Source organism: Culex pipiens, chromosome 1 (genome assembly GCF_016801865.2).
Source record: "Culex pipiens pallens isolate TS chromosome 1, TS_CPP_V2, whole genome shotgun sequence".
Taxonomy (NCBI): Eukaryota; Metazoa; Arthropoda; class Insecta; order Diptera; family Culicidae; genus Culex; species Culex pipiens.
This window is the reverse complement of record NC_068937.1, coordinates 129,654,420-129,681,591: the sequence shown is the minus strand read 5'-3', so window position 1 is coordinate 129,681,591 and position 27,172 is coordinate 129,654,420. Positions and strand designations below refer to the sequence as shown.

General features: G+C 43.0%; 6 protein-coding genes across 15 annotated transcripts in view; 3 read left to right on the top strand and 3 right to left on the bottom strand.

The window, feature by feature from the left end:
- Positions 1–3,000, bottom strand: part of LOC120424276 (uncharacterized) — a 120,125-nt gene extending 117,125 nt beyond the window's left edge. For 5 of the 7 annotated variants that reach the window (XM_052706469.1, XM_052706470.1, XM_052706472.1 and 2 more), the window contains exon 1: positions 2,020–3,000. The gene's annotated coding sequence lies outside the window, so the exon portion shown is untranslated. The remainder of the gene's footprint in view (positions 1–2,019) is intronic. The other 2 variants (XM_052706471.1, XM_052706473.1) reach the window with 2 other exon arrangements.
- Positions 3,001–4,655: 1,655 nt separating this feature from the next.
- Positions 4,656–6,879, top strand: LOC120424267 (putative defense protein 3). Its single transcript, XM_039588329.2, has 2 exons — positions 4,656–5,257; positions 6,764–6,879. Exons 1-2 carry the CDS (start codon positions 4,842–4,844, stop codon positions 6,840–6,842), a joined length of 495 nt encoding a protein of 164 aa, XP_039444263.1. The 5' UTR covers positions 4,656–4,841; the 3' UTR covers positions 6,843–6,879.
- A 1,519-nt stretch (positions 6,880–8,398) lies between these two features.
- On the top strand, positions 8,399–9,862 carry LOC120424234 (probable phosphoserine aminotransferase). Its single transcript, XM_039588297.2, has 4 exons — positions 8,399–8,720; positions 8,777–9,149; positions 9,208–9,377; positions 9,434–9,862. Exons 1-4 carry the CDS (start codon positions 8,545–8,547, stop codon positions 9,801–9,803), a joined length of 1,089 nt encoding a protein of 362 aa, XP_039444231.1. The 5' UTR covers positions 8,399–8,544; the 3' UTR covers positions 9,804–9,862.
- Positions 9,814–10,840, bottom strand: LOC120424235 (guanosine-3',5'-bis(diphosphate) 3'-pyrophosphohydrolase MESH1). Its single transcript, XM_039588298.2, has 3 exons — positions 10,712–10,840; positions 10,333–10,516; positions 9,814–10,277 (listed from the first exon to the last, which is right to left on the bottom strand). The coding sequence occupies exons 2-3, from the start codon at positions 10,457–10,459 to the stop codon at positions 9,853–9,855; spliced, it is 552 nt and encodes a 183-aa protein (XP_039444232.1). The 5' UTR covers positions 10,460–10,516; positions 10,712–10,840; the 3' UTR covers positions 9,814–9,852.
- Positions 10,841–11,682: 842 nt separating this feature from the next.
- Positions 11,683–24,817, top strand: LOC120424232 (pyruvate kinase-like). Of its 4 annotated transcripts, XM_039588292.2 has the most exons (5): positions 18,509–18,621; positions 18,737–18,777; positions 22,580–23,960; positions 24,025–24,181; positions 24,273–24,817. In XM_039588292.2, exons 2-5 carry the CDS (start codon positions 18,739–18,741, stop codon positions 24,283–24,285), a joined length of 1,590 nt encoding a protein of 529 aa, XP_039444226.1. In that variant the 5' UTR covers positions 18,509–18,621; positions 18,737–18,738; the 3' UTR covers positions 24,286–24,817. The 4 variants fall into 4 exon arrangements, with proteins under 4 accessions (XP_039444228.1, XP_039444227.1, XP_039444225.1 ...); XM_039588294.2 differs by lacking the exons at positions 18,509–18,621; positions 18,737–18,777 and adding an exon at positions 11,683–11,871; XM_039588293.2 differs by lacking the exons at positions 18,509–18,621; positions 18,737–18,777 and adding an exon at positions 15,551–15,730.
- On the bottom strand, positions 24,813–26,534 carry LOC120424233 (zinc finger protein 726-like). The gene has a single exon (XM_039588296.2). It carries the CDS (start codon positions 26,465–26,467, stop codon positions 24,845–24,847), a length of 1,623 nt encoding a protein of 540 aa, XP_039444230.1. The 5' UTR covers positions 26,468–26,534; the 3' UTR covers positions 24,813–24,844.
- Between the last annotated feature and the right edge of the window lie 638 nt (positions 26,535–27,172).

Genomic DNA, 27,172 nt, shown 5'->3' with positions numbered 1-27,172 from the left:
AGGTCTACAAAAGGCAGGGGGTCCACTAATAGTTAATATATCATTATTAAATTCAAAACAAAATAATTGAGGATCGAAGTAGGCTGTGTGGCGGGTCGGACGCAAATTTTTCTGCGCTTGTCATTTTTTCTGGAGTTTTTTGTGTTTGAATTAACCCACCGGAGGTCGCGTACGTGTACTTTGTACACAGTTTGTAAGGGCACTTGTAAGAAATTCGAAAACTCGCGACTTCCCGAAGGTTAAAGGTAAAATTTATTTCTCGTCAAAGTAATTCCGACGGTTTGTGAATGAACCGAACTCGATGTGCACCAGGTGAAATTGGAGAAAATTGCTTCATCCGCGCCATGTGTCGTACGTGTCCGAGACAAGATCGCGTGAATGACTATATTTGCGATACGGCCAGATTAAAGCCGGGTTCACCGGGTCAAGATTAAACTTCCGGATTTCTAAGAAGACCCACCGGAAGCCGTTCAACATGTCAACGCTGCTTGGAGCTGCCGGAGAAAAACAACACGGAAACGGCGGGAACAGTGCCAGGAACAGAAGATCGAGAAGCAGAGCAACTCAAGAATGAAGCTTTCATGGATTTTCAAAGCTGAACTTGAAAAAACTTGGACTTCAAGATAGAAATGCCTTAGATGTGAAGAATTCGTAATTTGGTGAGAGCTTTCCTTTTTTAATACAAAAGAACACTTTCATTTACTCACACATATTGACAATTCATTGAAGACAACCACGCCAATCTTATTATATACGCGGTAGGGTGTTCCCTCGGTCGTTCGCTGTGAGTTGTGGATTGCCTGCTTCTCTAATGAAGGTTCGACTGGGGGGGCATGCTTATTAATTTCTCGTCGCTCCATACCCTCAGTGACGTGATGGGAGCAAGGGCGTCTATGCGAAGTGTCCCTACACCCGCTACAAATTTCCGGCGCTTGGGGAGGGAAGCGGGAAACCATTTTGATCTACGCGCCGGTATTTGTAGCATTAAAATTCGTGCAAAAAAACTTATGCACGTGGGTGTACAGATTATGGAGTAAAAGATGATCGAATTGTTCACCTAGCGCTCACATGTGTTTCGGGACCAAGTTGCCTGCGGGTATGGGGATCATACATACATACATACATACATTAAATTCAAAACAAAATAATACAGTGATCCAAAAATAAAATATGGGATTACAATAAGAATTTTTCCAACTCATAAAAAAATACAAAAACAGGGAGATTGTTTCAATATGCTACACCAATAATTCTTCAAATTCAATCTGATTGAAATCAGAACATTCATAATTAAATTTAAACTTATTCAAATCACCAAAACTAAACTTTTCAATCCATCCAAAGCCCCGTAAAAATCGGAAATTCATAGCAATTTCACCCGCTACCGTGACCGCGTCCAACCCTATTGCGCGCCCAAATTAGAGGCTCCGGTTTAGGTTATAATTTTAAATCGGTATACCTAATATGCATAAAATCGATCGCATCCAGCCGGGAGGAGGCCGGCTTTCCCAAAACGGAAAAGCCCGTCCGCCCAGCCCGTAACACGCCAATCGATTCTCGAAAGCCCACCCCGTAACCAACGCGGCTCCTCTTCTGCATGGCGCCCTACGGTACGGACTCCGCCGCCGCCACCGTGTGTCATTATCGCAATCAGAAAAAGCTCCAAAAGCTCGATATGCGGTCATTCATCGCGCACTCGAGTTTCGCTGCACCTCTTTTTTTATGTATTTGTGCGATTGTTTGCTGGTATTAGAGATGGGATGTGTGTTCAAAGGATAACAAAGAAACGTCAAGCGAGCGAGCCTAAGGCCAAACAAACCGCACGACACATTTTGCCTAATGTTGGGCGGAAAGGGTGGGGAACGGTGCCACCTATTGGCGGTCGTTGGTCACGATATTTACTCCGTGACGGGTTTGATGTGTTACACACGCACCCTTTGGTATAGTGTTGAAACAAAGAAAACGCCTCGTTGACCCCCATTTCCCGTTTTTCACGGGTTTTCCCGTAGCAGTGCTTACCTTTAACCGAGGTTCCAATGCATTGTCGTCATCCAGGGGCAATCCTTGGCCTTAGGCTTGTGTGCCAAATGGGGACTAAAACCACCGAAAATTTCTTTCCACGGCCGTCGGCACTGGTGACCCTCTTCTGCTTCTTGGGTTGGCCACTATTTTGCCTCACGGCTTTCTCTATCGATTTCGGAAGATTCTTCCTTACGACGGGGGTCTGCGAAACGGCAACTAAACGGGGCCAGCACACACATACACTGCCGCTGCGACGTGGAATCGACCACACGGGGCCAGGACGAAAACAAAGGAGGAAAAAAGCCCAACGTAACGACTTTTTCTTCTTCCGCACCCGACTCTAACGATCAAACTTGCTTCTCTCTAGTCCCGAATAATGGTGGTATTTTCGCTGAAAAATCCAAAACGCATTTTTCTTCGTGCCTCCACTTGAAGAAAACTGAATCTGCTGCAATTCGGCACCAAAGGAAGAAAATAAAAATCCACGATGACAAACACAACAAACAGGGCGCAATATATATCGGGGTTGAACGTGAGTGTGTAGACTGGGTGACGACGGGGCTGTGTGCGTGTGTGTATGTGCTCCAAAACAAACCCAAAAAAGCCGCAACTTCCGTCTGGTGATGTACTCTCGGAGGATGAGGTCGCACACTCACACACTTGTCCGCGACCGCGAAGACGACGGCGTGACGGGGACACTTCCGGTTATCGCGGGGTTCCTGACGTTCCAGGAGAACGCGCAGTATACCTTCAGGGGAAGGTTGCCCCTTTTGCTATGCAACACACACTGACTGAACTGGACTGACTGGACTCTTGGAGCGCGCGCGAGGGAGCCTGCAGGGAGCGAACCGCCCGCGTGTCTGCAATAACCGAAATAATAAATAGAACTGACACAACACACTGGTTCCGTGGCGTGCCGTAGTGGCCACAGAGTGTCTGTCGTTGCGGAACGCGCGCTCTGGGTCTTCTAGTGTGAAGTGGCGAGCGCCCGAAAATACTGCAGCGGCGACCCGTCCGTCGTCCGTTGTCGGGTGGGTTGCCTACGCGCAGGCGTTTGGGCTCGCTCTCGCGGGCAGGGTTGGTAGGAGAGGATTCGGATCTATGGCATGCAATCGGCGGCGCCAAGCTCTTTCGTTTGTAAGTGTTCCGTCGGAAAGGGGGGGGGGGGGGCGAGAAGAGGGACAAGTTTTGCCTGTCATTTCGCCTGATGGTGTACTATTCAGTTGCTAGTAGTTGAACCAGGGGTGCCAGATAAAAAAAACTAGTTGCAAGTTTTTTTTTTATCCATAAAAACTGAAAGCACTTTATTTTTAAATGCAACTAGATAAAAGTATCCTTTATAAAAATATGTAGCATAAATCTGTGGTTGCCGCTTCGAAAAATGTTGTTTAACCAAACATCAAATCAAATTGTTATTTTCAATTTGGCACCACTGTCCCATCCAGCATGCATGCACCTCATGCATCCACCCCAAACCAACCTGCATTCAGGCGTATTACTATGCTCGCAATGCTCTGCGACTCTCTCGCTCTTTGCTACGCTCTCTTTCCCTACTTCTTTTTGTCGGCATTCGTTCTTTTTCGGAATTCGTCGGTAGCTTACATTCATAAAAGCACCCCCTCGAACTGCATACGTGCGAATCCACGCTCAGGGGGGACCCCCCCCCCCTGGAAGAGATAGGTTTCTCTCTCACTCTCGTTTCATATGAGCTTTCTTCTTCCCAACCACGAGGCGCGCGCTCAGAACATGAATGTAAAATTCTGAACCGGCCGTAATGACCGGTCCGACGACGACGACTCCGTTCCTCACTCCTCGCGAATTTACATCCCCCTCCGTCCAAAGAGGGGAGAAAGCACCGCATGAAACCAGAAAAAAAAGCTACGAAGAAGCGACAGAATGCGATTGTTCAAGTACTTTGGCTTTATCTGGTCGAAGGAGAGAATTATTGCTTGCTATCGGAGGGTCGTTTTAAGCTTTTGTAGGACTCGTAGAATGTGCCTGATAATTACTGGGATTTATAACTGCATCGGGACGTGCTGGAGTTTGCTGTAAAGGGTTGGCGCGCTTCCCGAACACGGTCGGCAACATTGAGGTACCTTTGATGTGTTATTGGATGAACTCGAAAAAGGTAAGTACAAAATTTTATATTAAGTGTCAATCTGTCAACATGTCAATCTGTCCAGTGTCAATCTGTCAAACCTTCTGTCAAATAATTAACAAAAGTTGACATCAGGTCACCGTTGTGCTACCTTGACGCATGTATTTATAAATGTTATGAGTAAGCATAGTAGTGCCGACGATTAGTGGAATGTTCTGGAAAAATCTGGTCAAAACACTAAACAAGTGACACACGAGGTCATTGCATCAGGAACAAAGACCGCTGCCAAAGCAGGAACATTCCACTAACCTAATATTAGTCCCATAAATCACTCCTTGAAATGCAAAACTGGACACCGCTTTTTACCCGACTGCTGCACTTAACCTCTACTCACAAAAACCAGTTCATAAGCCCCTCGCCGGTCAGTTTCGTGGAGGCGCCTTTCATTCATGCCGTGTTTCGCGCCAAGCCCCACACGATTAAGTCGAAACCTTTTTAACCTGCTCCCCTCCCCACCTTGCTGCTGGTAACCTCCGGTGGTACCACAGAGCACAGAACTTCGGCTGCTGTCAATCTTGCGTGCCCCCCTCTACCCGCCAAAAGCGGCGTGTGTACAAATATAAAGCCCACCTGGTCCGCCGGTTTTGGCCGTTTAGTCTACGCGCGTCCAAACCGTTCAGTTCTCTCTTGGTGCAGTGTTCTCAAAGAGAAGGAATTAGCAATGAACGCATTCCTGGTGTTAGGTTCAGTGGTGGTGCTGGCCACGGTGGCCAGTGGTTTCCCGGACGGAGCCCCTGCCGACACCTGCGTCAAGTCACGCTTCAACCAGCCGAACCATGGCGCTGCTAGATCGCAGGAACTTGCCACGAGCCCGTTCCGGATAACGGCCAGTGGTAACTCCTTCGGACCGGGAAGTCAGATCCAGGTGGACGTCAGTGGCAACGATGTGTTCCGTGGGTTCTTCCTGCAGGCTCGGGACGCCCAAACCAACGAATGGATCGGAGAATGGGTCGAGTCGCCAAACACCAAGGGCATTCCCGAGTGTTCGTCGATAACCCACGCCGACAACAAGGACAAGGAACGGGCCACCTTCATCTGGAACGCACCCAAGGACCGCCAGGGACAGGTCTACTTCACGTAAGTGTACCGGCCTTTCACTTTTGACCCGGTCTTGTCAACACAAGCTCTGGGTGTCGCTAACATGTAATTTACTCCGCGTTGAACTCTTGCGCTAGAAATCCAACCCTTATCAACGCCACATGTGGAAAGCGCGCGTTTCTAGAATAGTTTTGCCCCCCCGTCAGTCTAGCGGGTCTACTACACCTACGGTACAAACCGGTCCCAAGCACCCTAGTCCAAGTGCACTCTGGTGACTGTGCCGCGCGGTGTCCTCGAGCGGACGGAGACATAAACAACAAGAAACGAGAGAGGATTATCCATGCCTTTGGGGCGTCTAGCACGCACGCCTTCACGCCACTTAGTCATCACACACCGTTTCGACACTCGCTGCGGCCGGCTTTGAGCTCCGCGTGCTCGCAAAACAGGCTCAAATCTTAAAGCTGAATTTACCTAAGACTTAGAAAACATAAATTTTCTTGTTTTTTTACCTTTGCATGGCAATATCTCAGCAACTAAGGGTCGTATCAACCAATTTCAATAAAGCAAAATATAGAGAATTTTCTCAGCTTTTCAAAAATATTTTTTTCAGAGGTGGGCAAACATGGGCACTAATTTTAAAAAATGAAAAACTGCGACTATTTTCAAAAAAGTTAACTAAAAATGGCTATAACTTAAAAACGGGGCACTTTATCGAAAATTCACTAAAGTACTTTTTGATTGCAAATTCGATTTTACATCAAAAAATGAAGTTGAAAAATTTTTGCGACCAATATTTCGAATTTTTGAAAAAATCTGTATAGATTCAAAAAATCATAACTCGGTCAAAGATTTTTTGCCCATTCTGGAAATTTCTGAAAAGTTGGCATTTGATGTCCTCTAAAACATATAAAAAAATTGTAAAAAAATAAAAAAATTAAAAATAGTATTTTTTTGCAAATCAAGTTTTAGTGACAAAAAGTAAAATTAAAAATCACCAAAAAAGATTTTGCCGTGTATCGATTTTTTTCAGAGTAGTCCATATCCATACCTACAACTTTGCCGAAGACACCAAATCGATCAAAAAATTCCTTCAAAAGATACATTTTTTTGAATTTTCACATATCATTTTTGTATAGACAGCTGCCAATTTGTATGGAAAATTATATGAACGAACTAATGATGCAAAATGGCTTCTTTGGGCATACCGAAGGCACCAAAAAAGTTTCAGCCGGATTAAAAAAATACAAAAATTAAAATTAAAGAAAAAAGACCGATTCCGTAGAGAACTGCTCTACTACAAACTACAACAGTTCACACGCAAAAACTTGTAAACAAACAAGTTTTTTTTTTGCGATGGGAACTAAATTAATGAAGCCAGCTTCTACAGCATCCACAGAGAGGCTGCCAAGGTCGCCCCTCAATCAGCTGAGATGACACGCTTGTTAGGGGCTTCGCCGTTGCCCAGCGGGGATGTCCTTGCTAATGTTCGAGATCGTCTGAAGTTATAACACTAACCATTTACCCTTTCTATTTTTTTTTTTTCAGTGGAACCATCGTGAAGAGTTATAGCACCTTCTGGGCTAATCTGAATGCCGTCGTACCCGGAGTTGCTCATCTAGGGTAATTTGTAAATATTGTAAATACATTTTTGTTAAAATCGATTGCTTGTTATTATTTTGAGAATCTCACTCCAAGAAACTATGCCAAATATCTGACTACAAGACTAAACACTTGAACTAATAATTCCACTCGAAAATATTATCACTCCCTACTATCATCGTAATCAATAACAAACCCCAAGAAGTTGATGATCCTTGACAAACACCCCCCGTGGAGGGATTTCACGTAATCAGAATACGAGCACAACTCGTCAGTAGTCACTAGCTGCACTATCAGGGTAGAGCAGAGCGACGGAACTCGTTTTGACAAGCTTGAATGGATGTGAAGCTCTATCAAGAATTGCTGGCGCCAACATCCACCGACTCTACCCTCAACGCTTGTTTGTCTAGAATGCGATTACCAGTAAAACTAGTTCCATCACACTGCACCACTGCAAGACCGAACCCCGACGGTTGATAAGTATTGACTGCATGCAGGCATAGAGGTCAATGACGTCACCGACTCGGACGATTCCTGATTGAACCAGTCGTCGTCACTTGTGTAGGGTCATTAAAACTAGATTAGATAAAATGCAAAACACAATTGCTTCTATCAGTGTCTCAGACGGAAGACAGTACAGAAAAGAAATGCGAAAACAGTTGTGAGAAAGCTTGACCAAAGACAATTGGAGAACCTAAGATCGTTCTATTACGGACGTCAATATTAGTATACCTCTACTATGCAATTACACGTTAAAAAAAAACTACGTCAAACTCATGTAAGTACCACTGTCAACATCTAACCAGTCAAAATGGTTTCACTTTACAGACTGTTTTTTGTAAATTCGACGGTAACATTTCAAAAGGCATCATGTACATTTTGACACTTTCTGGGTTATTGCATATTCTGAAAGTACTCCTAATAAGCTACCTCTCCACCAAAAATGAGCAAAAGTTACTTCAGTAAAGTCTGTTTAATCATGATTTTAAATAAAGTAACATAAACAAAATCTCTGCCATCAGCAGTCCCTGTTTATATAGCCCTGTCAACCTGTCAAACAAAAGACTACATGAACCTCGTGACGAAAAAAAAGCATCATGAACAAAGCGCCATGTACATTCGGCGAAGAAAAACGAATCATAACAAAGCGTCCCCCTCAATGACAGCAGGGTGATATAGACGTTGGTGATTACAAAAGAAGTTATGTTTGTTTTTCTCAAATAAAATTACGGAAATAATGTTTTATTGAATTTGGATGATCAAGTATCAATAAAAGCAACGTTTTTCATCGTTTGTTATCATTAGAACATCTTCTTTTGCTTTTATATTAAAATGGGAATTGAAAAATGATGCTCAACATTCAAATGCGTTTTTCTCAAAACGCATGGTTTGTACATGATGCTTTTTGAAATGTTGGCGTCGAATTGAACCATCCAATTGTCTTTGCCACTTTCGAGTCACATCCCACATTGAATACACCCAAAGCAGTCGGGACTAGTTCTAGCACACACCACCACAAGTACCCGCCCGATCAGCGCAAACCGGGACTTGACGACGAGTGCACTTTTCGAAGCTCCCGTGCCATTCGCAAGTGCATCCTCGTCCAAGTCGGTCACATCGTCAACCACGACCAGTTCCCGATCAGTTAGCAACAAGTTAAACAGACTGTTGCAAGCGCAAATTCCAATCACTTAAGCTTAAGTGGGACGACTCGACGGACAGTGAAAATGGTGATCAATTTTGGAGCTGGCCCTGCCAAATTACCTCGGGAGGTTTTACTAGAGGTCCAGAAGGAGCTCGTTGAGTACGGATCGAGCGGGATGAGCGTTATGGAAATGTCCCATCGAGGGGCGACGTACGTGAAACTGCACAACGAAACGATCGAGCTGGCGAGGGAACTTCTGTAGGTGTGCTAGGGGTAGATTCGAGAACGTTGAACTTACTGTAGTTTACTCTTAGGAAGGTTCCCGACAACTACAAAGTGCTGTTGATGCAAGGCGGTGGTACGGGACTGTTTGCCGCGGTCGCCATGAACTTGATTGGGCGTACGGGTTCGGCAGACTACCTGGTGACCGGTTCGTGGTCCTCGAAGGCCGCCAAGGAAGCAGCGAAATACGGCAAGGTGAACCAGGTGGTACCGAAGGCCGCCAAATGCACGTGCGTTCCCGATCCGAAGACCTGGAAGCTGGACCCGAACGCGTCCTACCTGTACTACTGCGACAACGAAACCATCGAAGGTGTCGAGTTTGACCTTGTGCCGGAGACCAACGGTGTTCCGCTGGTGGTGGACATGTCTTCGAACATGATGTCGCGACCCGTTGATATCAAGAAGGTGAAGTACACGCTTATCTACAACTGTTCATCCAACTAATCCTGTTGTTGATTCGCAGTTCGGAGTGATCTTTGCTTGTGCCCAGAAGAACATTGGCCCATCGGGTATCACGCTGGTAATCGTTCGGGAAGACTTGATCGGCCATCAGATGCCGATCACTCCTACGATTCTGGATTTTTCGATCGTCGCCAAGGACAATTCCATCAACAACACCCCACCAACTCTCATGTAAGATCACGCGATCAAATCAACCAAGCAACCCTCACTAATTCCAATCTTTCCAGTATCTACATCATGGGTCGCGTCTTCGCGTGGATCAAGCGCCAAGGTGGACTGGACAAACTGTACCAGGCATCCCTCACCAAATCCGCCCTGATCTACGACGTGATCGCCGCTTCAAAGGACTTCTACTACTGCCCAGTGGAGAGCAAAGTGCGCAGCCGAATGAACGTGCCGTTCCGTGTGGGAGGCGCCGAGGGCAACGAGACGCTCGAGAAAGAGTTCCTGAAGGGCGCTGAAGCGCTAGGGATGCAACAGCTCAAGGGTCATCGACTGGTCGGCGGTATTCGAGCCTCCCTGTACAACGCCGTTACCATCGAGGAAGCCGAAGCTCTGCGGAAGTACATGGTGGAGTTTCGCGCCAAAAATGCCTAAACGAACTGAATAGCTGATAGGATTCAAATTTATTTCCAAAATAAATACTCTAAGCTACATTCTCTTGTCGAAAAATCTCGTCCAGAATGTCCTCCAACGCACGGTTTGTCCCCTTGAGATTGTCACAGACCTTTTTGGCCCACGCAAAGTACTCCCGGCGACGTTCCTCGGTCCATCCTTCCGGTTTACAACGCTGCAGATCCCGCAAGTTGTAGATCTTATCGGCCAGCTTAACCAGCTTCGCTTGCGGGCTTACCACGGCAGCATGCTCGATCTGGAGCCGTTTCCGTTCCGCTTTGGCCAGCGATTTATCATCGGTAACCTCCGCGACAATTTTTCGCACTCGCAGTCCAAAATTCTGCTCGATTTCCTCAAACGAAGTGTCCGTATCTTCAACGGTATCGTGCAGAATCGCTGCCTGAATGACCTCAAAGTCGGTCACACCACCTTCGGCGGTCAAAATGTGAGCGACCCCTAAAAGTAGACAAATTTACAAAAAACGTGTTCTTCTTGGTTTTACGGAACATACCGATCGGGTGGTTGATGTACGGCGTCTTGTCCGAATCTAGTCGGCGCTGGTTGCGATGCTTGACAGCTGCAAAGTTCACACAGTTGGTGTAAATCTGCAGAACGGTGGGGACATCTTGCGAGGACATTTTTCGTTATTTTGATCGTTGCACAAGTGATAATGAAGGTTGCAGAAGACACTAAGACTAAAAAAGTGGTGAGTACAAAAACAATCTCTTCTCTTGAAAAAAATATCACAAAAAGGAATTCTTCAGCCCACAGCGATGCCGTGTCTGCGTTACGATATCAACTTTCATCGAACAGATGTTCTTATGAAGATTACCGTTTTCTGATATCTTGTTTTAATAACTCGCAATTTTAAAACAGAAAACTCCACTTACTTGTTTAAGTACTGTTGTTAAAACTAGAGCTTGCGTTTTGAGAATAGAAGTTAAAAATAAACTTAACAAAACTCAAAACAAACTACTGCCGGTCGACCAAATATGACAACTGGTTACAATCTGTGACGGTCGTAACGTCAGAGCTTGGTTACACCTGTTACAACCATTAACAAGATTTGAGTCTTGGCTAAATGCTGCAAATCGCATCCTCGAATGCGACTGCACTTGGTCTTATCAGAGCCGTTGCATCTCTCCTAGCCACACCCAACGTTTACAGAAAACCCCGGTGTAACACTCCGAACGAAGATCGCTTCAATGTGTAACGACCACCGGCTCGCGGACCCTAACCTTGCACAATAAATTAATCGCATTGCATCAGTAGTGGTAGCAGGTTGAATCACGCTGCTGGAGACTGCTCATATATACCCTTGCAGAAGGTCAACCCGGTCGAACGGGGGCCGTTCCGTCTCGGCTGTGACGTGATGCAAGCTTCCGTCAGGCTTATGATCCGTGGGTTTAGATAGTAGGCTGTACTCAAGACGGGAGAGAATTTTTTAGGGTTCTCTTTAAGACTTTTAAGGGAAGAGAGTTTCTGCGGACTTATCTTTCGAATAATGAGGAAGTCATGCATCTGCATACAGCAAGCTGTATCGATTTGTGAACTTCGATAAAATGATTTCATTGAACTCCATAACTGTATAAGTTGAAGTTTGGTATGAATTTGTTACCATTCGTGACTACTTGAACCAAGAAAGTTCCTTCACACCCTACTAGGACATCTTTCCCTCTACTTTGTATAAAATAGACCTGACGCGTAGCTCCTTAATGGTGATAACACTCCAACCCCAACTCTCTCTCCACAGTCGTATTGCCTCAGGCTGATACGCTCTCGCAGATATTGCTGCTCCCCGTACACACATCTCCACAGAGGCAGGAGCCAAGTTCTGTGTTCCGCAGTGTAACGCCTCTCAGTTTACTTTAGTCGCTGGAGCCGTTCGTTTGGACAACATTGTAAACGTCGTTCAAATCCGCTGGAAAACAAAAGGACGGTGCATCATCACCGCCACCGCCATACTATCGCGCTAATCAAGTGTTGAAAAGTGAAATTAACTGTCCCCGACAGATCGTCATCTCCACGACCACAACAGCTACATTCCCACGTAAGTGTTGAACAAGAACAGTTTTAAAAATAACCCCATAAAGCCGTGTTTGGGGTTACCTAATGGCTGATCCCCGAGAGATTATGAAGTTGCACCGTATTTTGCGTCCTGACGATGGCAAACTCATCAAATGCATCGCAAACCCAGTAAAATCGCAGTGTTCCGCAGATCTTCCAGTCCAGATCGGAAGATCTGCGGGTAGAAGCAGCCACCTCTACCGGGGTAACCTTGGCTGACCTCTACGCGAAGCGTTACGATTATTCGAGTTGGGAGTCGCAAGTCGAACACTTGCTACCAACATCCAGCCCCGCAGAGTATGACGATATTGGTGTGATGTTATTCAACGTAAACGTTGCGAAAAGGTTGGAGGAGTTTCCCGGAGAGAGGACACGGAAAGGGCACCCCACCGTATAGGATATTGACGTGGTGTGCGTGAAATGCGTCTTTCTCGGCGGCCGAAACGCATGACTGTGGAGAAGGTCTCGCTCAAGTTCGCCGGTGGTGGTGCCAGTTTGGCTCCATGAAATTTTGGCTTTTATTGGCGAAATTGCCGCAATTGTATTAATCTGCGATATTGCAACTAATGATGTTTTAAGTAGACATCGTTCGATAGATTGATCCTGATAATCGTTTGATGGAGACGCATGAACTCTTGTTACTACTCACTTTGTGGTTATGTTTCAAATTAAAATTGGTTAAGCAAAATACAAATATACAAATGAATTTCCTTCTTAACCCTCTACAACCCAACCCCGCCTTTAGACGGGTTTCAAATAAAAAAATAAACAAAATTCAATTTTCAACCAATTAATGATCATTAAAAAGCATTGGAAAGGAGAAATTATTAAATTTTAGGAAATTTAAAGGTTGGAAACTTTACTTAATTTATGTGACTTTGCCAATGTTTTTCAAAAATCTGGAGTTAAAAAAAAAAAAAGATCCAATAAACCAAATTTTCAGTTTTTGCTTTTTGGGTGTTTTTTAAAGACCCCTGAAACAAAGCGGTTTCAAAAACACCCAAAAAGCAAAAATTGGCAATTTTGTTTATTGGACCTTTTGAGCAATTCCCTACGAAATCGGTCTTTTTTCTTCAATTTTATTTTTTGTATTTTTTTATCCGACTGAAACTGTAAATCGGATCATTAGTTGCTGAGATATCGACATTAGAAAATGGTGGGTTGTTTGGGTGAGACTTAGAAAACATCAATTTTCCTGTTTTTTAACACTTGCATGGCAATATCTCAGCAACTAAGGGTCGTATCAAGTTCAGAAAAGCAAAAAATAGTTCAAAAAAGCAAAATATTGAGAATTTTCCCAGCATTTCAAAAAAGTTACCTAAAAATGGATTTAGCTTGAAAACGGTGCGCTTTATCAAAATTTCTCTAAAGTACTTTTTGATTGCAAATTTAATTTTACATCAAAAAATGAAGTTGAAAATTTTTTGCGACGAGTATTTCGATTTTTTGAAAAAATCAGTATTGATTCAAAAATTCATAACTCGGTCAAAGATTTTTTGCAAAACCTGGAAATTTCTGAAAAGTTGACATTTTATGCCCTCTAAAACATATAAAAAATAGTGTTTTTTTGGAAATCGAGTTTTCGTGATAAAAAGTTAAATATAAAAAAGAACCAATTTTTTTTTACCGTGTATTATTTTCCCATACCTACAACTTTGCCGAAGACACCAAATCGATGAAAAAATTCCTTCAAAAGGTACAGATTTTTGATTTTACACATATCACTTTTTTATGGACAGCTGCCAAATTTGTATGGAAAGTTATATGGACAAACTAATGATGCAAAATGGCTTCGTTGGGCATACCGAAGGCACCAAAAAAGTTTCAGTCGGATTAAAAAATAATAAAAATCGAATGACCGAAATCTGAGAGAACTGCTCTTTTAAAAAAAACTAAACTAAACAAGATAAATGCATTTAAAAAAACATAAAACAAGAGAAGTAAAGTTTTTCGTAGAACAAAAGTTGCTCAAAATGACCTCCTAAACACGGGAAAAATAAGAATTTTGGGGAAAAAAATTGAGCAGTAGAGGGTTAACAAACTAGATAGGGTCATTGAAATAATCCCAAATACGCTTCGGATAATATCTTGATTGATCTAGTACCTATCTAATGGTCTAAACAAGTTAAAATTTCACTGGGTTCCTATTGACTCGGACATTACCTCGTTCTTCGTAAGCAGAATAATTTCCGAGTAAAATTCTTTCTAACCAACTCACTCTTCGAATTTCAAACTTGGTTGATTTCTTAAATTTTGAAATAAAGTATGGTTTCGGAATGCTAACTTTTCAAAGACCAAATGGCTCGATTTTTCGATTGACCAACCAGATTAAAATTTTGAAGAAGCTGAGTTTTCCAATACCGACATCCTCCAAAACTTTACGAAACTTTAATCAACCTAATAAGTGGAAAAAACGCACAAAAAATATAAAATTAGCAATTTGGCAGATTTTGCGACATTTGCCGAAAATAATTTATTAACAATTGTGATTTTATTTTATTCAGAACATACTCCAGGCCACAAACGAGCTTCTGCAACAAATTTGTCATTTATCGGATTGGCCAATCAGATTTTTTTTGTTGCAATATATAAGGTTTTTTTTGGCTTCAAAATTACCTCTTTATTTATTATCTTTATTATCAGAATTATTTTTCGAGAAAATTTTCATTGCAAAAAATCAAACAAATCAAACTTCATAGATTTTTGACACACCACAGCCAAATCGACGTGTTATTCAGTTAAAATTGATATTGATACAGGTTTATGTGTTAATTTGCACACATTTTATGAGCAACAAATTGATATACTGCTATTTGATAGGACGGAGGTCACATTGGATGACAGAGCGTCGTCTTCTGAAGTGACAAACATTTTGAATAAAATTTGTACCAGCCTGAGATAACAAAAAAAAATGGAGAAACCCATTATTCTCGATTTACAAAAAAGAATAAATTTTGATAATTTTCTTAAAAAATCATAATAATAAAAAAAATCTAAATTTCATTTCAATTCCTAGAAAAATATATTACAAAGAAAACTTTAAGAAACAAAAACAAGTTGAAAATGTCGCAAGTTTCACTTAAGATAAGCAAATCCATCGAATGTAGGCGTCGCGTGGTGTCTTCATCAGTCTTATCAGAAAGGAAAAAAAAATTCGAAATTCGAAGCGTACAACTTTGTGAAATTGAATTCAGTTATTCGAATTCAAATTAAAAAAAATATCCGGAGTTTTTTTGAAAAGGCCCAATAAACCAAATTTCCAGTTTTTGCCTTTTGGGTCCTTTTGAAACCTTCTTGAGTCAGTCAAAAACTGGAAGTTTGGTTTATCGGACCTTTAAAAAAACTCCAGATATAATGATTCAATCAGACTTATGTTTGAAATCATAATTGTAGCGTTTTTTCCTGATATTATTCTTCCAAAGAATGACCACCGGAGAGTTCCCGTGTTCTACGGCGCAAAACTAACTGCCGTCACCGCAGTGAGTTACATACATCCATCATTTGGATGTTACAAAGAGAGAGAGCCGTGTGTTTGGACTGCTCTCAACCAACCACACCACTAACGTGGAGTACGGCGGAAGCGCCATGAAGTATATGATGAACACCACAAGCTCACCAGTACACAGGTTCAGCGCACAGTCTGCCTCGAACAGTCCCAGTCGGTCAGTCAGTTGTACCGTAGTTCTCGTGTACAACGTGCGTCCTCGTCGTGTTCGGTGCCGTCCTCGTAACGTTCCGTGTGCCGTGTGTAATACGTTCAGTGTAACGTGACGTGACGACTGTTTATTCGCTTATTGAATATAGATTTGCTGCATTTACACAAAAGTTCAAACATGGCTGAGGTAATAGTTTACAGTTAAAATTAGAGATTTTGTGGAAATTTCCGTTCCCCGAAACCCGGTGTGCGTGTGCGTTCATTCAAACTTTTTTTTAACGTTTTGGGGTGAACAACTCAAATTGGATAATTCGTTGCAAGGTTAGCTCAATGTCAACCGAAGTCAATGTCGGAAAAGCTTGCGCCAAGACTTCAAGAAGAAACCCCCTCGATCACATGGCGCTACTCATTGTCAAAACTAATCACTCGGAAAGGTGGACAGTTGTTTAGCCCAGCAATTGTACACCCGAAAACGATATCTGGAGCAAATTGCCGGCATCGCGAAAAAAAAAGAGGTTTCTACCAATACCAGTCTGCGATCAACGTGCGCAGACACTACAGCTGTTCAGCGCGGCACGTCTGTGTTTGTAGGGGAACTTGCTGGATGCATGCATCTCCACATGGATACCTCTATAAATCATATGATGCGAAAAGCGTTGCGAGGTTCAACGTGAGCTCCAGACCAGACACCACAAAGAGGGGAAAAACTAAAAGTGAAATGACGAAATTTGGCTGTTTTTTTCGCGCCGGTAGCTGAAATGCCGGCGAATTCGCTGAAAGTAGTTTTAACTGCTTGTTTCATCAGCTTTTTTCGGTTCCCTCTACCAAAGGGGGATTCTTGCAGTCGATGACCTGTTCGGGTTCGGCGTTGCCAGGGGGAAATGGATAAGTTTGAGTTCGATATAAGGTTAAACAAGTGAGCGAAATCAAGGCCTATACACTGTACTTTATTTGAGTGTTATAGAATTTTATTTTATTATGATTTGATTTTTGAGAATTTTTATTAAAATCTTAATGTTTGCCTTAAAATTGATTGCAAATAAGTTTGATTGCTTGATTTTTTTAATTATTGCCTAATAAGCCCATTACAACTATTTAACAAAAAAAAACGTCATTTCGATTTCGTTATTCTATTTAAGCTTTAAGTTAGAAATTTCAGGAGTAAACATAAACCCTATCTAGAGATGGCTTTAATATCAAGTCTGTATTTTTAAAACAGCGAATCTTAACAATTTACAATGTTCTACAAAAGCGTTCCTTTTATTAAAACCTCTAAGAATTTCGGGAACGGGTTCATTTGGTTTCTCTTAATGAAACTTTCCCTTACATGGTTTGAAAAGTGAAAGTTTCTTTACTTGATCAAATTTCATGTAAACAAAATTATACAATTATACAACCAACTGCAAAGTCCAACGCTTAATTTTCGTAGTTGTTATTAAATTGATAAGTTTTTGATAAATTATACTTTAAGGAAATCACATTAATATTTTTTTTGCTATTCGAAATGAATTATTTTGAGTACCACAATAAAATAGAAAAATTCACATAAAAAAAATAATCGGAAAAAGTTTTTTTGTTTTTTTTTTACATATTAGTATCAAAAACAGCAAAACAAATAAATATTTTATCTTCACACATTTGAGACCCTGTAACCATACAATTCGGCTTTCCTATCGAAAACTTCAAACTCTTAAGCTGCCCATGTTCGCATAAATATCCCATATGCATTTTCAACATGTTTAGAAAACGAGCTTGGAAAAATATTTGTCATAAATTTCATACTTCAATCATTCAACTGAAAATTAATCCAACCGGGATCTCACGTGCTCTTGTAAATGTATTTGTTAAGTTTGTATTTTTATATAAAAAAAAATCAGCCACCATTGCTTTTTAGAAAATGTTAAAAAAAAACATTTTTAAAAATGTTCTCAACAAAATAATACAAATCAGTGTAGGAAGGGACTGTAGAAGGTTACGAAGGCTAATGCGTCCTTTTGAAAGGACCCAAAAACTAAACTGCTCGTTGTCATACGGTGTGAGCGGGATACACTAAGTGTTTACATTTGATACTAAGGTTTTATAAAAAAGGTCTAGTTTTTATATCAAACGATTCACTCAAAGATATCGACACGATAAAAATACCGACCAGAAGTTCATTATAAAGAATGTCAAGTGCTCTTATCCCTCGGTGCGCATGCCCATGGCGTCCGCCACCCACGCTGTCAAATTTCGGTCGATTTCGACAAACGGTAGACAACGAAAACTGGGATGGTTGATTACTGTTTTTTTAATTTCTTTTTTCAATATAATGCACGAATCTCTTCAAGTAATGGAAAATTACTTATCCTAGAAGACAAATAAAATCCAAAATTTTCCCAAACCCATTTCTTTGAGTGTCTATGTCGGAAAATTTTCTCTATTTTTGAAACCCCCTCGCCGCGCCTGCTGAGATGAATTTTCTCGCACCTCTCGAGCTGTGCCTGTCTGTCGGCGCGCCGTCGGAAAATTCAGTTGACCAACCAAACCGATGCAGATGGCGCGTAACGTTTGGAAGTAAACAAGACTTGCACGCAAAGTTCCTCCCCCAAAAAGTGCCTTAACCCCAACCCAGCTTCCCCCAAGAGTCTACGGTGAAAGGTCAGTCAGTCAGTCTGGAGTGAAGAAAAATTGGTGGGTTTGGGAGCGGAAACCGGAACCGGATTGGCGGAACCAGCTGTTACGATAAAAGTGCACTTTCCCAGCTAGCAACAACTACAACAACTCGTCAGCTGCGAGAAACGGCCAAACACCCGAAGGTTTAGGATGAACCCTTATCGAAGATTCACTCGGGCCGCTTCGGGCTCGGCTCGGGCGATCCTTCGGGAGAGTGAAGCCCTGTTGAGTCCGTCGACGGTATCGATTAAACAGTCTCATTTAAGTGTAGCTTTGCACCGATACCGGTCGTCGTCGTCGTCGTCTAGTCCTAGCCGCTGTCGAGGTCGTCCTAGATCTTGGGCGTTGTGTAACTTGAAAAGTGGTGCCTTTGTCGGTCAGCAGCATCCAGGAGTAGCAGCAGCAGCGGCGTTCCGGCGACTCAGTGTAAAGTCACTCCCTAGCTTAGAGCCTGTCCGATTCCCGTACTCCGGCCTTGGCCATCCCTTCCTCTCGTTCTTCTCCACCACCCAACGACTGATAAGTACCTTTCACCACGCAGGGATGATGGTGTGGGTGTCCGACTACGACTTCGACCCGAAGGTAATTCAGTCTCCGGAGCAGCGTTCCCGGATTCCTGTTTGTAGTGTCCCGTGTAACTAACGTGCCCCAGGGCGGTGGCGTGTGCCAACCGGCCAGGAAGCCGTCGCCAAGGTCAAAGGACGTGGTCGCGCGTTGCCAACACAACACAACGACAACGAGTGCCCTGAACTCCTGAACCCGACACCGCCAAACGAGTGCCAAAATCTAGCTTCTACCTTGAATCCAATCACTGCCATCTACCTATGTTAAAAATAAAATTTGCGGTAGGTCAGACCATCGCCGTCATCGTCGTCGGCGGTTATTGATTTTTTCCGGGTGCAGTCAGAGCAGAAATGAAAGATGCTTCTTACCCAAGCCGCTTTCGTCGAGTGCCCTTGACCAAGGACACACCGTCGGCGGCGGCACCTTGTGCATTTTGAGAATACGGGGTTGGTGAATGCGTAGTTATGAACAGGAGCAATTTCACACAAAAAGGCTAAAAATAATTCCCACCCATGACGGATCTACACAACTCTGTGTAAACACAGGGAAGTTCATCCCCAATCAAAAGAACAACTCTCGAGCCGAATGTCACCAGCCAAGCTCAGCGTGTCGTGAAGCTCCGCGATAAAATATGTTCTCCGTCAGCGCGTTTTGAGCGCGACGACGTATTTGTAAACTATCGATAACCGTTTAGCTATGGTCAGCGAAAAAAAAATCGTTACGATAAACACTCTCGAAGAATTGTTGGAGCGTTGATTCACACACCACAACCGCTCCAAACAGAATGTCATTATTTGAGGGGCTGGGTGAGGAGCGCTTTGCTAATTAAGCGCTAATTTGTTCTAGCTGACAATAGCTGCTGCAGCTATCATGTGATTATCTAACGTTAAGCTGTTGGATCGATAGTAGCCGTTATCAAAAACGTGACCTAAACTTTCGATGTATTGCTTGAATGCTGATTCGAATTCCAGCATTGTACTGCCGCTCTAATCTAGTCCGTCCCATATGTATTTTGGTCATTATTGAGATAAACATAGCAAAATTATTGTTTTTACATGTACTTTGAGCCAATTAATAAAAAAGTGATGTTTGTTCTGAAAATTCAAAATAAAAATCACTTTCGTGCTGTCCCATATGCAAAATAAAGGCAAGTCAGTTCCTTCTAAAGAAATGTATCATGAATCGATTGAATGAACGTGGAACCATTTAAATTTCAAGGACAATGTTTCTATGAACCCGCAGAACTTGAAAAAAAGATTATAAGCAGTTCATATCTGCAAGAATATTTATAAATTTGGATGCGTAATATTTTAAACAATTGGTGCTTTTTTCATGCAAGGGCAACCACAAGTAAACAAGAAACTACATACCATTATGAGTAATATTCCATAAAATAAGTTCTATTAAATCTTGAATGAATTGCCCTGGTCCTAGTTCTGGAAGAGGTTCTGCTTCCGGTAAACGTAGACTGTGGATCACTAAATTTCAACGGTCCAGACGTAGAGACACGCATTCAAATATCTGTTGCCTCTGTAGTATTTTCGTCTCGTTTATGATTACATTTTCATTGTTATGAACTTAACTATAAATGAATGAATCTGAAATAAACATAAAACAACATCATTTTATAACATTTGAGAAAATCACTTGAAAATTACCCAAACAAACCTTGAAATGACAGTTTAACTTCTGGTGAAAATGTTCAAGCCTACCTTGATATCATTGACTGACTTGCCTTTATTTATAGAAAAATAAAGGCAAGTCAGTTCTAGTATGAAAATATATAAATTTATCTCTAAATTTTAAGATTAATGAAACAAATTCATGTTAGAAATATTTGTTGAACTAATATTGAAATAATTGTATAGAAATTGAGCAAAAAGATATTGATTGGAAATGTGAAAAATGGTGCAACATTTTTTGGCCTTCTCACGGCGTTATCTCAGCATCCACTTTTTACATATGGGACGGACTAGATTAGAGCGGCAGTGTAGCGATAATCCGAATCACGTTTATTCTGAACATTCTGAATGGTTCCGAATTTGAACTGAGATTGGTTTAAATAAAATTATCTTTTTTGAACCTTCTTATAACACAATACACTTCTATATCATGTTAAGCGGTCGGCTGACATGCTCGTCATCTTTGATGTGAACTTAACTGAAACAATTGGGTTCTTAAATTAAGTTCAAGATTGTTGATAGGTGTCATGCACCGATAAAGCTGTTTTTCTAAACCACAATGACACTGTTTTTCACTAAGAAAAATTAAACAAACGTTTTTTTTTTTTATTCCTGCCAATCTTTTACATTTTTTTTATCGCAAATAATTTTTATGTTCTCGATATTATGCTTGGAAATTTTAAACAAAACTGATCAAAAATTGTTTCTTGAAAAGAATTTTTATCGCTGCGTATGCTAAAATTATCAAAGGGCCCAAGGACTCAATTCGATCCTGAAATTAAGTGTTAAATGTTGATTATATTAAAATCCAGACTCGATTGTCCAAAGCCTCCATTTTCCGAAATTCGATTATTTAAAAGCGTCATACAAACTTCGCAAAACACCGACCAACAAAATTTCTGCACAGTCACGACTCAAGGGGAAGCATGAACTTTGGGGTTTCCAGAAACACGTTCTTCTGTTCTTACCAAAGGACTATAGTTGATCCATCGCAAAATATCGAACTGTATTTTTGTTGACTAAAAAAATAATAATAGCTAGAAAGAGTGCTCTGGCATGTCTTTTATCGTTGTATGTTAATGTTAAACATTGGGCATATTTATGATTTTATATAATAAAATCAGAATAAATGAACAAAAATACTTTAAAGGAGTAATTCTTGAGTTTTTTTTAAAGGTCCAATGAACCAAATTTTCAGTTTTTGCTTTATGGGTGTTTTTAAATACCCCTGACTCAAGGCGGTTTCAAAAACACCCAAAAAGCAAAAACTGGAAATTTGGTTTATTGGACCTTTTCAAAAAAAAACTCCAGAATTGTTTACCACTTTACTTTAAGCCCCAATTATAAAATTGAATTCAATACAGTTAATGTAAATGAAAAAAATATAAACATCTGTTAGCGAAAATATTAAGAACGCAAACGGTAGTCTTAGAATCAAAAGTATGTCTGACTTTGTAATCGAACTCGACAACTTTTAGTCATCTAAACCATAATTATCAATTAATGAAAAAAAGCTCCTACCTTTCGTTGCCAGTCTGGCGACCACATCGATGTCAATCGCTGGTCTGCTATCCGGATCGCGATGCCTGCTGTCTGGATCGCCAAAAAATGGCTTCTCGAACCGCCTCTAATTTTCTTCAAAACTGAATCGATTTAGAATATTTTTGCGATGTTTGGACCAGCGATCAATTATTACCTGAAAACAAAAATGAAACCAGTTGTTAGAAAATTATTATTAATGCATTTAGAATTGATATAAAAAAGAACACAAAATTAGGAAGACACTTCACCCTAACTCAATGTAAACAATCCCGTCTACATCGTCACAGGAAGCTTAAAAACACCGCAACTGATAGTGTCGTCCAGATAAGCCTCGAACCTTACGTTACATCACGTGAAGCGCTGATAGCGAAACTAGTTGAGATTGCGCGAAAGTGCAGGCAAAAGCTTGTTTACTGACCTACAGATGACTTTCTTTCGAGAATTTTACTAACAATGCCATTTTTTAAGCTAGATTTTGGGATTAATTTTACAGGTGCAACTTCATGTTGAAAGGTATCAATTTGAAACCAAATTGAATTTTAGACACACCTTTAGGAATCATAAAGCTAACACAAGATAACTGTTTCTTTCCGCAGGGTCGCAAAATGAACCCGGAATCGGTGTCGCATTTAGAGCACATGTGCTCGCTGGATATTGACACGCAGACATCGTTCGTGCGGCTGTCCGGCATCATCTGTACCATCGGGCCGGCCTCGGTGGCGCCGGAGATGCTGGAGGAGATGATGAAGACCGGCATGAACATTGCCCGGTTGAACTTTTCGCACGGTTCGTACGAGTACCACGGCAACACGATCAAGAACATCCGCGAGGCGGTGGCGAGCTACTCGGCCAAGCTGGGCAAGCCGTTCCCGCTGGCGATCGCGCTGGACACCAAGGGTCCGGAGATTCGTACCGGTTTGATTGAGGGCAGCGGAACCGGCGAGGTCGAGCTGAAGAAGGGCGAGAAGATCGAGCTGACGACGAACAAGGATCACCTGGAGAAGGGCAACAAGGACAAGATCTACGTGGATTACGTCAACATCGTCAAGGTGGTGAAGCCCGGCGATCGTGTGTTCGTTGACGATGGTTTGATCTCGCTGGTTGCGAACAGTATTAGCGGAGACACGCTGACCTGCACGGTCGAGAACGGTGGTTTGCTCGGTTCGCGCAAGGGTGTCAACCTGCCCGGAGTGCCGGTCGATCTGCCGGCTGTGTCCGAGAAGGACAAGGCCGATCTGCAGTTCGGTGTTGACCAGGGAGTCGATGTGATCTTCGCTTCGTTCATCCGTAACGCTGCTGCGTTGAAGGAGATCCGCGGTATCCTCGGCGATAAGGGCAAGAACATCAAGATCATTTCCAAGATTGAGAACCAGCAGGGTATGCAGAACCTGGACGCCATCATTGCCGCTTCGGACGGTATCATGGTTGCTCGTGGTGATCTGGGTATTGAAATCCCGGCCGAGAAGGTGTTCCTGGCTCAGAAGTCGATTATCGCTCGGTGCAACCGCGCCGGAAAGCCCGTCATCTGCGCCACTCAGATGTTGGAGTCTATGATCAAGAAGCCACGTCCGACTCGTGCCGAAATTTCGGACGTTGCCAACGCCATCATTGATGGTGCCGACTGTGTCATGCTGTCTGGTGAGACCGCCAAGGGCGAGTACCCGCTGGAGTGCGTACTGACCATGGCCAAGACGTGCAAGGAAGCCGAAGCTGCCCTGTGGCATCGCAACCTGTTCAACGATCTGGTCAACACGACGCCCACTCCGATCGATACCGGAGCCTCGATCGCGATCGCTGCTGCCGAAGCTGCGAGCAAGATCCGCGCCGCGGCTCTCATCGTCATCACCACTTCGGGACGTTCGGCCCATGTCATCTCCAAGTACCGCCCACGCTGCCCGATCATTGCCGTGACCCGCTTCGACCAGACTGCCCGCCAGTGCCATCTGTACCGCGGCATTCTGCCCGTGGTCTACGAACGTGAGTAACCTCTCTTCACGCCAAGTCTCCAAGCTCAACTAATCGATCCGAATTTCACTTTCAGAGCCCCCGCTCGAGGACTGGCTGAAGGACGTTGACGCGCGCGTCCAGTACGGTATGGAGTTTGGCAAGGAACGTGGCTTCCTGAAGCCCGGCATGCCGGTGGTCATCGTTACCGGCTGGAAGCAGGGCTCCGGCTTCACCAACACCATCCGCGTTGTGTACGTAACGGACGGCAGCATGATCGTCTAGCAAGCCCACTCTCAAGATCCTCCCGAAGACTGACCTATTGCTATCATTTCTATCTTACAGGAACGTCGAATAAATTCTCGCAACGTTTCCAGCTGAGAGTATCTTCATCTAACCACCTCCCACACACAACAACAAAGCTAAAAGTTACAAAGTGTTGTTGCATAAGATAGTCACCAAAAAACAAAAAAGAAACGCAGAGGAAAAGCCGTACAAAAGCACCAACCCCCTTAAACTCAGACTCATCTTCAAACGTACTGTTTGATTAACCCTGCTTCTATTTTAGAGATTTGCTACGAGCAAAGTAAAACAAATTGGTTTAGTTAAAAAAACGAGATGATAAGAACTAATTTATTGTGAGTTGTTAGTCGCTCTCCCTCTCATTGGAATCTAAATTATTTATTGCCACCCAAAAAGTTCCCACGTAAGAAAAACAAGAAGGCTAGCAGAGTTTCCCAAATATCCTGCACGTGTTCCGGGTCAACCTAGGTTGAGCCGGATCAAGTACAAGTAGAAACGGATCGACAAATTTGTGAGTGTATTGAAACATAAATGTTACTGAATACGGATATAAAGATATAATAAACAAGTAAAACAGTTGAAAAGTGTTTGGAGATTATTTTTTTATTGCTAAACTAATAATTGCTGGCCTGTTGGCCTGTCCCAACTACATTAGGAAGTATTGCTGGAGATTCAGTTTGCTGGAAGAGCAGCGGTATCATCGGAGGCTGTTCCGGCTGGGATGTCGCTGGAACCTCCGCTTCTTGTTGACTCTTCCGTTTGTTGCTGCCCTTCCGCATGCCCTTCTGGAATCGCTTGTATAGCTTGACGCCCTCGACCTGGATGTCGTGTTCGCGAATCTTGTGCTGGGTGAGCAGGAAGTTGAACCGGAAGCCTGCGCCGCAGATTTCGCAGAACACCTGATGGCCGGTGTGCTTGGTCATGTGCGCCTTCAGGAGGTACGCCGTCAGGAACTTCTTTTCGCACTGCGTACACTCGTACTTGTACGAGTTGGCCTCGTGCTTGAGCATGTGCCGCTCCAGCGAGTTCTCCCACTTGCAGGTGACGCCACAGACCTTACAAATGAATAGTTTCTTCTCGTGGAAGGATTCAACGTGCATGTCTCGTTGCTTCTTCTTGAAGAACTGCTTGCCGCACACGTCGCACGAGAAATCGCGCTGGTTGTTGTGGATCTTCATGTGGGTGAGAAAAGATCCACGCGTCGCCAGAACCTTCCCGCAGATCGGACAAACACTGTCGTAGATCTTTTCCGGTGGTTTGGTCTTCCTAATCTGGTCCGAGTGGGACGAACGATGGCCTGCCATCGCCTGGCGCAGTTTGCACTTGAAGTCACAGAACTCGCACTCGTACAACTCGTCGGGGTTCTTTGGAGGCCTGCCTTTACGAACCTTCCCGTTATGCTTCTTCTTGTGACTGGCCAGTTGCTTACGTCTCTCAAAGATAAGAGGACACTCCGAGCACTCGAAGGGACCCGAGCTATCATCCTCAGTTTGCTTCTTCTTCCTTGACGATTCACCTCGATGCTTTATCTTGTGTTTTGCAAGCTCCAGCGCATCACTATCTTCTTCAGCTGACCCTCCATCATCTTCTCGATCACTCAAACTCTCCAAGCTCTCAACTTCCAGCTTCACCTCCAGTTCCACCGGATCGATCGGAATCTCCCCAAACACATCCATCTCTGCTTGAAGTTCCGGCTTCAGCAGCACTTCTTCGGTACCATGTGTCCGACCAGCCACCCTCTCCAGCTCCCTCGCCGCCCTCCTACAACTCCGAACCAACCGCATCGAGCACATCACCTGTCCCCAACACTCCTCGCACGCCAACCTGCACAAACTGTCCTCCAAATCTCCCAGAAGAAAGTTCAAAAACAAGCTCGAATCCTCCGACGTGTACATCCCAGCCAGATCACTCCCAACCTCCCCTCCATCAAACCGTCTCGCACAGAGTCGACAAAACTGCTCCACGTTCCCCTCCACCAACGCACCGCCAACAAACAACCTCGGAACGGCCCCGTCCGCCAGCCGGAAGTCCGCACCATTGCAGGATATTTGCGCCCCCAGCTCAAAGTGATTCCAGCAGACGAGATCGGATTCGGTCAGCGGCCTACTGGCGAGGGCTTCCTGCCAGCGGGTGCGCTGCGAAGAACCGCCGGGAGGTACGGGAAACAAGAAGGTGCCAAAGTCACGGCCGGATGCGTCGCAGCCTGGCACGGCGCAGACCCCCTGGCGGGTCGTCATTGCTCTTTGTTGGATTCTCGTCAAATTTGGTCTACGAGGTGGAGATGATTAATTCCTGATTAAAATATTCTTTATTTATGGACTCTTCTTACTTACTTTTTGTGAAAAAATGCACAAACCAGCGAAAATTTTCAATCAGCTTTTTTTTTGAAGATGCTCTCCAATTTTTGCACTGTTTCTGTTTGTGTTTTGTTTTGTCTTGACACTTTACTTTATTTTGGATTTAGTGGTATGTTCATAAATTACGTTCTTTCAATTGAATCATTCTTAATTCTGTTCTTAAAATTTTGAAAGTTCTGTTTTTAAACATTCACTATTTTGAAATTGTTGTTGCTTTAATGAAATATTTTAAGCAGCGAAGATTAAAATTAATGATTTAATAATTTAATAGTTTTATTATTTCAAGAATTAAGGGGTTACATACATGTAGAAAACCACAAAATTTCATATCATCGAAGATTTCTGGAGTTTTTTTTTAAAAGGACCAATAAACCAAATTTTCAGTTTTTGCTTTTTGGGTGTTTTTCAATACCCCTGACTCAAGGCGGTTCTAAATACACCCAAAAAGCAAAAACTGGAAATTTGGTTTATTGGACCTTTTCAAAAAAAACTCCAGATTTTTTAAATCCACTTAAAAGATGAATTTCAATCACTCCTGAAAGTTTGATGAAGATATTTCATGATTGGACTGAGTTAGAGACGATT